The 15,101-nt window shown below is 32.6% G+C and overlaps 2 protein-coding genes across 4 annotated transcripts; both read left to right on the plus strand.

Annotated features, from left to right (window-relative positions):
* The first annotated feature begins 6,590 nt into the window (after window positions 1–6,590).
* On the plus strand, window positions 6,591–8,279 carry LOC126688652 (UDP-glycosyltransferase 71K1-like). The gene has a single exon (XM_050383425.1). The coding sequence runs from the start codon at window positions 6,699–6,701 to the stop codon at window positions 8,094–8,096; it is 1,398 nt and encodes a 465-aa protein (XP_050239382.1). The 5' UTR covers window positions 6,591–6,698; the 3' UTR covers window positions 8,097–8,279.
* Window positions 8,280–10,068: 1,789 nt separating this feature from the next.
* Window positions 10,069–14,848, plus strand: LOC126688657 (protein FAR1-RELATED SEQUENCE 5-like). 3 transcript variants are annotated; one of them, XM_050383447.1, is made up of 3 exons: window positions 10,069–10,247; window positions 10,762–11,455; window positions 14,568–14,848. In XM_050383447.1, exons 2-3 carry the CDS (start codon window positions 10,892–10,894, stop codon window positions 14,751–14,753), a joined length of 750 nt encoding a protein of 249 aa, XP_050239404.1. In that variant the 5' UTR covers window positions 10,069–10,247; window positions 10,762–10,891; the 3' UTR covers window positions 14,754–14,848. The 3 variants fall into 3 exon arrangements, with proteins under 3 accessions (XP_050239404.1, XP_050239392.1, XP_050239399.1); XM_050383435.1 differs by having other exon boundaries at window positions 10,793–11,455; XM_050383442.1 differs by having other exon boundaries at window positions 10,069–10,241; window positions 10,793–11,455.
* The last annotated feature ends 253 nt before the right edge of the window (window positions 14,849–15,101 follow it).

Genomic DNA, 15,101 nt, shown 5'->3' on the forward strand with positions numbered 1-15,101 from the left:
TATTTGTTAATGTTAGAAAAGAATGGAGGAAGAAGAGAAGGTAGGAAACAGGAAATAGATAAGAAAGAACAGACATAAAACATAAACTGAAACTGTGGAGTACTCTTCATTAGTTTTTAGTGTGGTGAAATTGAGCAGGAAGCAATTAGCTCATTGTATATTTAAGTTCATAGCTAAACATTCTGTTTAAGTTCTTTGTAATAGCTCATGATTCTGCAACCATCTAATAGCACACATTTCCCATCAAAATCGTTTCAAGCTTACTAGAGAAATTATTTGAATATTTTTTTTTGGCATCATAATGAATCTCTTGATGGTTTAAAGTCTTGTTCATCCTGCAACCAAATTGTGGGAAATTGGGAGGTTGAAATAACTATTTGATGAAGAATCGGTGGAAGCAGTTAAAAGGATCATAATTCATAAAGCAAGCCTAGCTGATATGGATAAAGAATCCTTAGGGCAAGTCAGCATACAAGACAAACCAAGAGAGCAGGACAATACTGAATAATGATGTCAATTGGCAAAAACTGTGGGGCCTGAAGCTTCACGGAGGAACCAAGATATTCATTTGAAGGTTATGCTCAAATAGTCAGCCGATCATGAAGAACATTGCACAAAGAGTAGGAGAAATCGACACCAGCTTGCCTCTATGTCATGTGAAACTAGTCCGCATACCTTTTTCCAATGTGATATTTCCAGGCAATTTGGTTTGGAACCTTTTGGGTATTACGCCCAGAGCTGATTTCTATTACCAACAGAGCTGACATTACAAAGTGGGTAATAAAATCTCCAATCACTGGAACTTGGGATAAAAGTGGTTGCTATGTTTTCTTGCTGTTTCTTTTAACTGGGCGAATAGGGAAGCAAACTATGTGGCTCATTCCTTAGTCAAGTTTGCTGCCCTCCAGAAGCTTTCTTTTTGCTGTAACAAGGATTCTCTCTCTCAACGTGACTGAGAGATCTCCTTGCTTCTTCTTGAATAAATATTTACCATTTAGCCCCCCAAAAAAAACTTCTACAGATTCGCAGTGCTGCAATTGCTCTTAGTCTTGGGAGACTAAAGACCTGTTTAGGAGAGATGTTCAAGTACTGTTGTTCATAAGGATGTGAAAATTATAGTTTAAAAAGTGTTATGAAAACACGTGTTTAAAGTACTTATAATGTAAAAAATGTGTTTGGTATTATGTTTCAAATAACATATTTTAAAATATGAAAACACATAGTGGTAGGTCAGTGAGAGAAAAAAAAAAGTTTAGTCTTGTCAATGGGCTCTACGATTTTCAACTTATTTATAAAAAGATTATTCAGCAACATTACTTGAAAACTAAAAATTGGTATGTGTTGACATCCCATTTTGCGACCCACAATTTACCTCACATGGAGGGTAAAAGGGTAATTTCACCTTGAAAATATGCATCTTGATCCTAGCCATTAGATCCTTAATCGTATTTCACCAAAATAATCTTGATGTTGTAATGATCAAATCGATTGGTCATAAGGCCTAATCAGACCATCAGATTGAAAGTTATCATTAAATCAAGTTTTTATGGCCCTGATGCACTATCACAAATTGAATCCGATTATTTTTAGTTGTGGTTGGTCACAGTCTCATATTTTGTTATTTTATTTTCACTTATAAGAAATTGACACGTCAATAATTGTGAAATTATAGTGAAATTTGTTGTGTCAATATAATAATATATATTAGCTTACATAATTATTTAAAAGAAAAAAAAACAAACCGATCATTGAAAAAAAAGAAAAAAACTTTATGCACTGTATCTACCGTGTCAGTTGAATAAATCAAAAGCATTGCACAATAAGTATTGTGACATATTCTCAAAACATTTATTATTAGTTGTGGTTGGTCATAGTCTCATATTTTATTATTTTATTTCGACATGTAAGAAATTGATACGTCAATAATTGTGAAAATATTGTGAAATTTATTGTGTTAGTATAACAATATATATATACCAGCTTACATAAATATTTAAAAGGAAAAAAAAAAACATAAACCGATTACTAAAAAATAAAAAAATTAGGCACTATAACTACAGTGCCTGTTGAATAAAGCAAATGCACTGCACAATAAGTGTTGTAATATTTTCTCAAAACATTTATTTTTAATTGTGGTTGGTTACAGTCTCATATTTTATTATTTTATTTCGACTTGTTAGAAATTGACACGCCAATAATTGTAAAAATATTGTGAAATTTGTTGTGTCAGTATAATAATTTATATACTAGCTTACATAAATATTTAAAAAAAAAAACACAAACCGATTATTGAAAAAAAAAAAAAAAACTTTAGACACTGTAGCTATAGTGCCGGTCAATAATTGTGAAAATATTGTAAAATTTGTTGAGCCAATATAATAATATATATACCAGCTTACATAAATATTAAAAAAAAAAAAAACTTTAGGGACGGTAACTCCAGTACCGGTTAACTAAATTAAAAAAAAAAAAAAAAAAAAAAAAAAAAATCACGTAACCACTGTTGCCGCTACAGTACTTATACAGTGCAAACAGTGCCAAAACACTGTAGTGGCATAGCCGCTTTTTATATAATTAATAGAAACTTCCTAAATCTCTACACACGTGAAGACTTATCACGTGCGTTACAACCCAAATCCATGCTTTCAACAATACCCCAGCAGGGGAAAAAAAACATGTAGTGCTGCTAGATCATTCCGTGATGTGGTGGATGACAACCCCCAAACACTATTAATAGATATAGTCATAGATTCAACAAAACTTCTCTATTATTGCATTGTCACAAAACATCAAAGCATATGTTTTAGTTGTGGTTCCTCCAATATTTTCTCTCTTTCCTTTTTTCGCTAAAGTCCTCCCTTCATCACTTGAGAAGAAATAACTTCATAACTATTGCGGCATCAGTATTGGTAGACTGGAACACATCTCCACCATTAACTCATTGGTGAAAAAAAATATATAAATTGCTCTTTGTATTTAAAAATTTTACATCAAAAAACGAAAATCTAACAATAATTAAGTGATTCCTCCAAAACTATAGTTAAAGGGCATACCTATAACACTTCCATTGCCGATTTGTGGCAGCCCATGAACCTGAAACACTCAATCCTTTGTCCCATAAATCAATTGCACATCCGCTGCTGGAGTTCACCAGTGAGTTACTCTCTGAATTAGAGGTTGATTTCTCACAGACCCAATAAATTGAATCAATTTAGATTATTGAAAAAAATATTGGAGGTAGAATGAGAAGTGAGAAATGAAAGTGGGTATAAGTGTATTGTGTATAACCATCTGAGGATTTGTTATACAAGTATTAATATCCTGCATTAGCATCTCTTTGCCTTTGTGTTAGAATCAATTTCTCTCTCCTTTATGTCCGTGTGTTTGTTTCTCAAAAAAGAAAAAAAAAAAAAAAAGAATGGGTAATTATCCCACATTGTTTAAGAAAATATTGTCTGTAGTATAACCTGTTTCACTTACCCTTAAAAATTATCATAGTTTTTGAGTAGTGTTTTAGTGTGCTTTTGTGTTAGTCATTTTCTCTCACCTTGGTTTGTGTGTTTGTTTCTTACAAAAAGAAAAAAGCATCTCTGAACCAACAAATCTACAGCAATAAGCATAAAAATATCAACATAATGCATACAACTAAAATTAGACTTATGGGGGAAAATAAAAAAAAATAAAGACAAAATGTGAGAGAGCAAAAACTAAAGCAAGATATAGCATAACACACTTTTGACTTTGTTTATAATTTTAATGGTAAATTATTATTTTAGTTTTTAAATTTTACCAGAAATTTTGGTTTTTATTTTTAAACTTTAAGAATTTATTGTTTGTCCTTAAACTATTAAAAAATTCATATTTTACTTTTTAAACTATTAAAAATATTTTATTTATATCTTAAATTTTACTAAAAGTTTATTTTTTATCTCTAAATCTTATATATAAAAAGTGCCATTGCCCGCTACAGTGCTTTAGTACTGTGCACCCAGTGTGTTTGCACTGTGCAAATACTGTAGCGGTAACAGCGCTTTGGTGAGGCACTTTTTTTTTTTTTTTTTTTTTTCAGTTTCGAACAGTAGCTACAGTAGTTACTTTTTTTTTTTGGTCTTCCATGTGTACTTTTTTTTTCTTTTATATATATTGTTTTACTACACAACAAATTTCACAATATTTTTACAATTATTGAGGTGTTAATTTCTTATAAATCAAAATAAAATAATAAAATATGAAACTGTGACCAACCACAACTGAAAATAAATGTTTTGTGAAAATATTGTGACACTTGTTAGGTGAATGTGTAAAAGTTACTTTACTTTTGGTTTGTTCAAGTGGCACTGTAGCTACAGTAGCTACAGAGTTTTTGTTTTTGTTTTTTTTTTTTTTTTTTTTTTTTTTTTTTTTTTTTTTTTTCTTCAGTCTTCCGTTTGTACTTTTTTTAAAAATATATTTATAAGAACCCGCATATATATTGTTATACTAATATAACAAATTTCACAATATTTTCACCATTATTGAGGTGTTAATTTCTTATAAGTCAAAATAAAATAATAAAATATGAAACTGTGACTAACTGCAACTGAAAATAAATGTTTTGTGAAAATATTGTGACACTTGTTGGGTGAATATGTAAAAACTACAGTATTTTTAATTTGTTCAATATGTACTGTTCATCGCTTTTTTTATTTTTTATTTTTATTTTTTTCCCGGTCATCGATTTGTGCTCTTTTTTCTACAGTATTTTTGCACTGTTTATACAGCGTTTTTCACTGTTCATCTACAGTTCCATTTTGGTTAGCCACTTTGTCTTTTTTTTTTTTTTATTATTATTTTTATAAGTTTTGAATAGTAGCTACAGTACCAAGCGGCATTGTAGCTATAGTAGATTTTTTTTTTTAGTCCTCTATTTGTACTTTTTTTCCTTTTATATATATCACTGTATATCCAGTGTTTTTGCACTGTGAGTGCATTGTAGCTGCAATAGTGCTTTGGTTTTGTGAATTTTTTTTTTTTTTGTTTATTCAACCCTTTTGTTTATTCAACTGGCACTGTAGCTTTTTTCTTCCGTAATTGGTTCGTGCTTTTTTTTTTCTTTTAAATATTGATGTAAGCTGACATTTATATTATTATACTAACACAACAAATTTCACAGTATTTTCACAATTATTGACATGTCAATTTCTTATAAGTCGAAATAAAATAATAAAATATGAGTCTGTAGCCAACCACAACTGAAAATAAATGTTTTATAATAAAAGCGACTCTGCCGCTACAATGCTTCAATATTGTGAATCCAGAGTGTTGGCACTGTGCAGCACTGTAGTTGCAATAGTGCTTTGGTTTTGTGAGTCCTCTTTTTTTTTCAACCCTTTTGTTTATTCAACCAGCATTGTAGCTACAGTGCCTAAAGTTTTTTTTTTCTTTAAAATATTGATATAAGCTGACATTTATATTGTTATACTGACACAACAAATTTCACAATATTTTCACAATTATTGACGTGTCAATTTCTTACAAGTTGAAATAAAATAATAAAATATGATATTGTAGCCAACTACAACTAAAAATAAATGTTTTAAAAAAAATGTTACAACACTTATTGTTATCACAATATTTTCACAATTGTTGAAATCTCAGTTCTATATATCAAATAAAAAAAATGCTAAATCCACAACATTTTAACATTAATTTCACAATAAATCATAGGTAAGCTATTATTGATGGATAGCACTAATTTTTTTTTTTCCAGTAATCGATTTGTGTTCTTTTTTTTTTTTCTTTGAAATATTTATGTAAGCTGGCATATATATTGTTATACTGATACAACAAATTTTACAATATTTTCACAATTATTGACGTGCCAATTTCTTATAAGTCAAAATAAAATAATAAAATATGAGACTGTAACTAACCACAACTGAAAATAAATGTTTTGAGAAAGTGTTACAACACTTATGATTATCACAATATTTTCACAATTGTTGAGATCTCAGTTTCTTATAGATCAAATAAAAAAAAAATACTAAGTTCACAACATTTTAACATTAATTTCTACCGTGCCTAAAGTTTTTTTTTTTTTTTTACCCCAGTAATCTGTTTGTGTTTTTTTATTCTTTTAAATATTTATGTAAGCTGGCATATATATTGTTATACCGACACAACAAATTTCACAATATTTTTATAAATATTGAAGTATCAATTTCTTACAAGTTGAAATAAAATAATAAAATATGAGACTGTGACCAACCACAACTGAAAATAAATGTTTTGAGAATAACAATAACAATGTTATCAGATTAAAACCAATAATAACTTGTCATTTACAATTTGTTCTAAAAATGTTATGAATGTAACATTTCTCTTAAATAAAATAAAAAATATATCTATTCGGATCCTAAAAATAAAGATATTGTGAAAATATTGCGATATTTTGTTATATTCTTAGACTTCTTTTTTAATATAATCAAATTGAGTGAGCTAAAATTCATGATTTCACACACAAAATCTATATTAATTTTCTCACTACTGGAGGCAGCACGTGCCTTGCACGTGCAGCCAATGCTAGTAATTAAAAATGTGTGAAAGAGGGAGTAAAATTTGTGGAAGAAGGAAGTCAAATGTGGGATAACGTGACTGTGAGTCTGTGAGGGTGTGAGAGTTGGTAAAGTAGAAGAAGAAAAATAGATCAGAGTGCCGATATGAAGAAAGCAGAGCTGATCGTCATTCCAGCCCCAGGAATTGGTCACTTGGTGTCGACACTTGAATTTGCAAAGCGCCTAATTGATCGAGATGATCGACTTTTCATCACTATTCTCTCCATGAAGTTCGACTTTTCCCTTTATCCCTTTTCAGATGCATACACCAAATCCCTCACTGCGACACAACCTCGAATCCAACTCATACATCTCCCTCAAGTCAACCCACCTCCATCGGAGCTTTTGAAATCACGTTTAAACTATATATCCGTCTACATAGAAAATAACATTCCTAATGTCAAAGATACTGTCACAAATATTGTCTCCTCCAACTCTAACTCAGATTCATCCCGAGTTGTTGTTGGGTTAATTCTTGATTTCGTTTGCACGTCCATGATTGATGTGGGCAGAGAACTTAATCTCCCATCTTATTTGTTCTTCACTTCTAACGCAGGATTTCTTGCTTTTATGCTCTACCTTCCAATTCGTCATAACCAAATTGGCAATGAATTTAGTGAGTCAGATCCTGAATTGTTAATCCCAGGGATACTCAACCCATTACCTACAGGTGTTCTGCCTGCAGCTGTGCTCGACAAAGATGGTGGCTACACAGCTTATATGAAGTTTGCTCAAAGGTTCAGGGACACCAAGGGAATTATAGTAAATACGCTCAAAGAATTGGAGCAATATGCTATTGATTCATTTTCAGATGGTCAAACCCCTCCATTCTACACGGTTGGACCAGTGCTTGGCCTCAAGGGTCCACCTAATCCTGCTTTGGATGAGGCCGAGCGTGACACCATCATGAAATGGCTTGATGATCAGCCTCCATTATCCGTGGTGTTTCTATGCTTTGGAAGCATGGGGAGGTTTGGTGGAACCCAAGTGAAAGAGATGGCTCTTGGGCTAGAGCGTAGTGGGCGTAGGTTCTTGTGGTGCTTGAGGTCACCCACTTCCAATGATGTCTTGCCAGAAGGTTTCTTGGATCAGATCAAAGGGAAGGGGATGATATGTAGTGGATGGGCACCACAGGTGGAGATTTTGGCTCACAAAGCAATAGGAGGGTTTGTTTCTCATTGTGGATGGAACTCCATATTGGAGAGTTTGTGGTATGGTGTGCCTATTGTAACATGGCCTATATATGCTGAGCAACAGCTTAATGCATTTAGGATGGTGAAGGAGATGGGGTTAGCTGTGGAGCTGAGGTTGGATTATAAGAGTGGTGGTGATCTTGTGATGGCTGATGAGATAGAGAGAGCTGTAAGACATGTGATGGACGATAGTGAGGTTAGGAAGAAGGTGAAGGAGATGGGAGAGATAGCCAGAAAAGCTTTGATGGATGGTGGATCTTCGTTCAACTCTATTGGACAACTTCTTGAGGATATGATAGGTAGCACTTGATATATATGTATGTACTGCGACTTACTATGTATTCTGGGTTGATTTCTCATCATCATTCTTGTTGAAGAAACAGAAGAGTGAGGGTCTTTTTAGACTTCAGACCTACGAGCTTATCCACACCCAATTACTGTTTACTTATTTTCAATTCGTATCAATAAACTTGTTAGATTGTGCTTGTTTTTATTGCTCTTTGTGGCTGAGAACAGTATTGATTAAATGGAGCTCGGGCTTTTTTCACCATGTGCTGATTTGCTCCCTTGTTTATACTATTTTGATTAGACTTTCTACACCTGTAGAATTTTGATACTAGAAAAGAATGGAAGAAAAAGTCAAGTTAGGAAACAATATATAGATAAGAAAAAGTTCTTAATAATTTTGAGTTACTAGATATTAGTAGATACAATATATATAATGTTGAGTACAGTTCATTTTTATGGTAAATTTGAGCAGTAAGCAATCCGCTCATTTAAAACTCCAAAGATATTTCTGTCTAATAGCACATAATCCTGCCATTACATCTTTCTTCGAATTTTCATTGAGCAAAGAACTCCAGTTCTTACTTCTTAGTGCATCTTGGTAAAACCATGATGGTCAAGCCTTTCTTAAAAATTGCTATCATTAGGTCCTTCCTACTTGTAATAATCTGCAACAAAAACATTTCAAAGCTGTACACATTTCCTAGCTTTGATGCCATGCAACTTTGTCCATAGTCTGAAAATTTTCTACATATTTCATATATAAAAAGAAAAAAGAAAAAAGAAAAATTCTCCATACATCATTTTAAATTTTTAACCTTTGCTTACTATCAATTTATTTTGGTGGAAAATATTTTCTGGGTAACGTTTTTGCTTTAGCTAAGTTTTAGTAATGACTAGAATTTCTATTTTGATGTGGGAAACCTTTCCTCTTCAGGCCTCAAAATGGAGGCAGTCCCCTGGCAGAGTTCTCTGATTTCTTTTCGAAAACTAAAAATTTGGTATCATTGCTAAAAACCCAAATCTACCACTGCCAGTCTTCGGTAAAGTGACAAGAATAAGAACAACACAATGCAACACTAAAGAGGCCAACTGGGTGTGTGGTGTTATAGGATTTGAAATTACCTTTTAATCTTTGAAAGATTAAGGGTGCAAAACAAACCATATAATGGTTAAAACAGAGCAAGAATACAAATTTTATTGTTTAGTTTTCACTGAATTTCATTAATATTTTTTTATAACTCCAAATAATTATATAAACCAAAACTTTCATTCACAAAAACAGACAAAATAGGGAATCCTTTTTCAATTTTTGGGCCACTTTTCAGGAGCATAAAAAGCAAAAATAGACCCCAAATTTGAAATCTATTTTGAAATATTAAGTGGTAAAGCAACTGGTTTGTAAAATAAGTTATTTAAGAAAAAGTTAATGATCGATCAACAATTTAGTCAATGACGATCCATAGTCTATTTGTGGAGAGAGTGTGTACTATGAATAGCGAAAAGTTATTATTGGCAAAGATTTTTGCTGTGTCGAATTTATTCCTATGGTTTGTTTAGTATTTGAAATTCCAAAAAAAAAAGTTTTCATTCTATTGGGCTTTGTTTTTGTTAATCACAAATGTTTTATAATAATTTTCATTGTACAGAACACCAAAAGAAAAAAAAAAAACAAAAAAACAAAGGAGGGTAGCAATCCTTTAATTCAGAACTTGCAGATAGAATTTAGCTATATTTTTTTAATAAGTATATATAAATAATAAATCCCATTTTCCTAGCAAAAGTTGAAAAAAATGAAAAAAGAAAAATATAAGAAAAGAAAGAAAGATAAAAAAAACAACTATAAATCCTTTTTTTTTTGTGGGAATAAATCCATTCCCTTTACATATATTGTATGCTCACAGGCCACGGCCCAAACATAAAAATAGGCCGATACACAATCACTCCCTGAGCCCAATTTCACGATCCATAATAATCCAATAACACCATCATGCTTCGCAGCTGTTGGTCCATTCACAAGTCACCAATACCTCGAGATCTGTTCTCTCTCATCAGTAAGCTGTTATGAACTGAGTGAAGCAGTTGCACCGAGAAAGACAGAAACTCAAGATCAATTTCAAACAAAACAGAACAGAATGCAATTCTCACTTCAGACTTTACACTTTGCGATGTAAAAGTAAGCTCCTATTGTTTTCGTTTCCTTTTCATTTCACTCTGTTAATACTTTATTTTCTTAGCATCCAAACAGAACTTAGTTAAGGGGGAAACTAAACTAGTGTGAATGTTTGGCTAATCTAATGTCATAATAGTAAGTTTTTTTTCTTCTTCTTTTGTACGTTTTGTCTCTTTGTTTGTTAATTAATCTAAGCTAAGTCCTTAGATGACTAAGAATAGTAGAATAAATTAACATGATAGGTAATTATTTCCAAGTTCACCATTGTAGATCACTAAGAATAGTGAAAAGAAAATTGTTGAAAGTTTTGCATAGAAACTAAGTGAATTCCAATTTTTTTTCCCTGTTTGAGGTAAATTCCCCATTCAATTGCTAATTTGTTTTCTTGATTTTGTTTGATCTTGATGTTTTGGAGCTTTTATTTTAGTTTAAAATTTATTTTCCAGGTCTATCTGAGGGTTTTTATTTATTTATTTTAAATATATTAATTATGTAATGCTTGTTGGAGTTGAATCAGATTTGGTACTTGTGATAAAATGAATATGCAGATATGAACTAAATGTTTAGTGTCTACCTTGGTTGGAGGCAAAATCCGTACTCTCTGAGAGTGGAGATATTAGTTGAATATTGCATTATGTAGGAAGGTAATGGCGGGCATTGCGGGTATACATGAGTTTCTAGATGGTGATGGTGGTTTCGATGATGAAATTGTAGAAAACTCTGGTGAATGTGACGAAGCCACAGAAGACGGGCTGTTGCAGCATTGTAATTTAAATAATGTTGTGAATGATCACCTAGGTATGATAGAACGGTCAGAAGAGGGTTTAAGTGCGGAAATTTTGGAACCATGTATTGGGATGACTTTTTCTTCGTTAGATGGTGCAAGGGATTTCTATTATGATTATGCTAAGCGTATGGGTTTCACCATAAGAACAAATCGGATTAGACACTCGCTAAAGAACATGGCTATAATAGGGAGGGACTTTGTTTGCTCGAGAGAAGGTTTCCGTGCTGCAAAACATACACTTAGAAACGACAGGGTTCTTCCTCCACGACCAATTACGAGAGAAGGGTGCAAAGCAATGATCAGGTTGGCAGCAAGGGATGGCAGTATATGGGTCGTTACCAAATTTGTCCGAGAGCACAACCACAAGCTAATGACTCATTGTAACTTTCCTGGTGAACTGCCAATTGTCAATATACTTAGTGAGGTAAGTCTGATGACTCATAAACTAAAATATATGGTATGGATAGATTAATTTGATTTCAAATTACTTTATAAGCTTCTAGTGGTCTTATTTTGAATTGCTATAATTTAGTTGTTATCATTGCTCAGAAATATATTTGAAATCCTCTGGGAGAATTACACCCTCTAGTGATTGTCCAATATTATTGGTATATAGGGCTTTTTGTCAATTGGACTCTATAGATAGGAAGCACAGACATGTACATAGATATGACATGGCAATACGGCTATTTCGGAAAAATTAGGACACGACATGGTGGGGATATGCATATTAAGTAATTATTAAATATATTTTCATATATTATTAAGAATTTATTTTTCATATAATATTAAAAATCTGTCAATAAAAGAGCAATAATGGATAATAGTTAATTGAAATCATAAGTCCATTGGAATCTAGTAAACTTAGGAGTTAGGACACAACACAAACCGAAGAGAAACAAGCATAAGTCTATCCATCTCAAATTATTTGAAATCATAAGTCCATTGGAATCTGATAAATTTGGGTGTTAGGACACAGCACACACACCAAAGAGAAATAAGCAAAGGGGGAGAGAGAGAGAGAGAGAGCTTACTGTTGGCTGTCGCAGCTGTTGCCTTTGATTTCGTCACAAAGAGAGTGAGAGTGAGAAGATAGAGCGAGAGAAGGAGAGAAATCGAGTTTCAGCTGTGGGTTTGAGTGAGAAATGAAATTATGGTTAGGTTTTCAAGTTTTGATCACCAAACAGTGCATTTCAAGCTTTCAGCTCTTTTATTTTATTTTTATTTTTTTTAGTTTTAAATTTTGGTACGGGTTGTGTCCTGACCATGTCTCATCATTTTTTCAACAAAAAGAAAAAAGGCTGGGACATGCAGGCAGCCATGAGTGTCCAATACGTACGGGATGGCCAAAGAGGAGTAAGCAAGAGATAGAGGATGTTCATATGCTTCTTATATAGGATGGCCAATTTTTAGGCTGATTTCGTCTCGTTTAACTGTAACCCACATCATAACTATGTGAAAGCACATAAACCACGATTTTGATGGGAAAATGAAGATTGCTCACTGTATTCCTTAGGGTGGTTCAGTGTTTGTTCATGCAAGTGTTGTTAATCAGCTGAAAACATGTAAACTAAAATTTAAGTATATATATATATATATATATTCTATAAATGAAGATTTTGAATTTCTTGATTGGTCAAACTAAACTTGCCTTGAATAAGATTGATGTTGAGTTTCCTATAACTGAAATTTAAACGAAGCTATTTGGAGGTTATAATACAATGTGATTGATATCATGAGTAGCCAGGAATCTAGAAAAGTTTCAAGCACATCCATCTGCAAGCAATGGTCATCACAAATAGTGCTGTTTTATCAATTAAAGCTTTAATCCTTTGTTTCTATTTCCATTCACCCCACCATCGAGTCCATCTCTGGATGATATCCTCCCTAGTGGGACTTATAAATTGAACCTGTTGCTTCATTGCTCCATTCGCCCAGTCTTGACAGGTTCTAGTTATATGATTGGTTTGCTCTTACCCATGGTGCTTTAATGATAGTAGCTTTCTTCGCGCTTTTGGACTTTCGGGGATTTTATTTGGAATATACTGCCATATTACTATATTGTCACACTGACTAAGAAATTCATCTTTGTCAGCAAGGTACCTTTACATTTTGTATAGACTTATGGGGAAAAAAACCTTACCAAAAGAAAATTACTGAAAAGAGAGATGGTGGAGAATATTCACCACAGTGACTGTGATAGGTGTTGGTCCAAATTCACTTCATTTTTATTATCATCAGTTTTCTTTTAAAATTTTTTTTTATGCTATTCTTATATTATATTAAGGCATATATAGCAGCTGCCAACTCATTGTCAAGTGTCAACATTATATTATATAGACACACAGCTGTAATAAATCTTATCTCTATATGGTGAACAAATATAAAATAATGGATGCATACCACACTGGTTTCAGTCTTTTGCCATGGTAAATGTTCCTGGATTGAGATCTGTTAGTGAAGCAAAGGATAAATGAATACAATTTTGGTTATATGTTAAGTAGGAGTTAGGACAAAGGTGTAGGATAAAGGGGAATAAAGTCAAATCTGATTTGAAAAATTAGGGGTAGAGTTTGTTCTAAAAAGGACTGAAAAATCATAGAGAATACTGGGTTTCTAATGGGAAAGGAACAGTGGGATTTGGATATTAAACAAAGACAAAATCTAAGGTTTGGGTTGCTGTTACTGTAACCCAAGAACAGTAATCCAATACTTGGCTGTTTGTATTTGGGATTTGGGACTATTTGATGGATGTCTGGTTTATGTTAAGTATTGGATATTAGGGTTTTAAAGGTGACAAATCAAGGTTTCAAGTAGGTATCATGGCTTTTAAGTGGAGTTTGTGGTGTGCCTTTGTGTTAAAACTTCTTTCCTTCTCCCTTGTGCATGTGTGTGTTTGTTTCTCAAAAAAAAAAAAAAAAAAAAAAAAAAGAGTTTCAAGTAGGTGGAAATTTAAGGATGAAGCAGAAAAAAGATAAATTTCTAGGCATCACATCATAGTTTCTGAAAAATTAGAAAACTTATTCTCCTTATTGAATAGAAAGCATTACATCCATCATAGTTTTTATTCCCTGTGGAACTTGGACTTCTTGAAACCCTAATAAGAATTGGACTATTGTATTTGGGCACTACTTTGAAGCCCAAACTAAATAACTTACCTAAATTAAACCCAAAGTAATTCCCAATGGACCATTAGTACAACCAATGCCTACTGCCTAGAAACCAGAAAATTATAACAATGCACACTGCATTGTGTTCCTGAGTAACATGGGGCACTTAATTGTTAGTTTCTTAGCATTAAAAAGTGCTCAGGTTCACAAGGAAGTGATTGGAAACATACTTAAGCAACAAAACAACATGCAAAAAGGCAATGAACCCATGTAATCTCAATAGACTGTGATAGAGTTGAATTAAAATATTAAAAAGGATTCAGTAGATATTTCACAATTTTAAATGCTCCTATTCATATTCTTTATATTACTAATTTTATCCTCGTTTGTAGCAGCTAACCTTTTAAGTGTAAAATTTATTTTTAGGAAGAGAAGGATAAGAAGATCAAGGATCTATATGATGAGCTTCAGTATGAAAGAGAACGGACTGCAACATACAGACAACAGCTATGCGTGATTCTCAAAGATCTTGAGGAGCATGCTCAATTCATGACCTTAAGAGTTGAAGACATTGTTAATAGCATGAAAGAAATTGAACTTGGTGATCTATAATTTCAAATCACTGTCTAAAACCTTTTTTTTTTGACCCTGTTGCCAATTGAGAGCTTTGAATTACTTACCATAACTTGGTGCCGCCTGAAGCTTAATCCTGAATTTTTGTATGGAGCATAAAAGAAGAAATACAGTGCTGCTGTTACACAGTTACATGGCAATAGAACACCCCAGAACACCCCCCCCCATAAAAAAGAGGGTTAGGTTTTGGTCTAGTGTCCAGTGGCACTGAGCCTAAACTAAATCCCCCAAAAAAAATGGAAGAAAAAAGGGCTTGCAGCAAAATTCTCTAATGTTTGAATTGGAAAACGTTAGTTTTTAGTTTTTACCACAAAAGAAAAACCAGAG

The sequence above is a fragment of the Quercus robur genome, chromosome 1 (genome assembly GCF_932294415.1).
Source record: "Quercus robur chromosome 1, dhQueRobu3.1, whole genome shotgun sequence".
NCBI classification, from domain to species: domain Eukaryota; kingdom Viridiplantae; phylum Streptophyta; class Magnoliopsida; order Fagales; family Fagaceae; genus Quercus; species Quercus robur.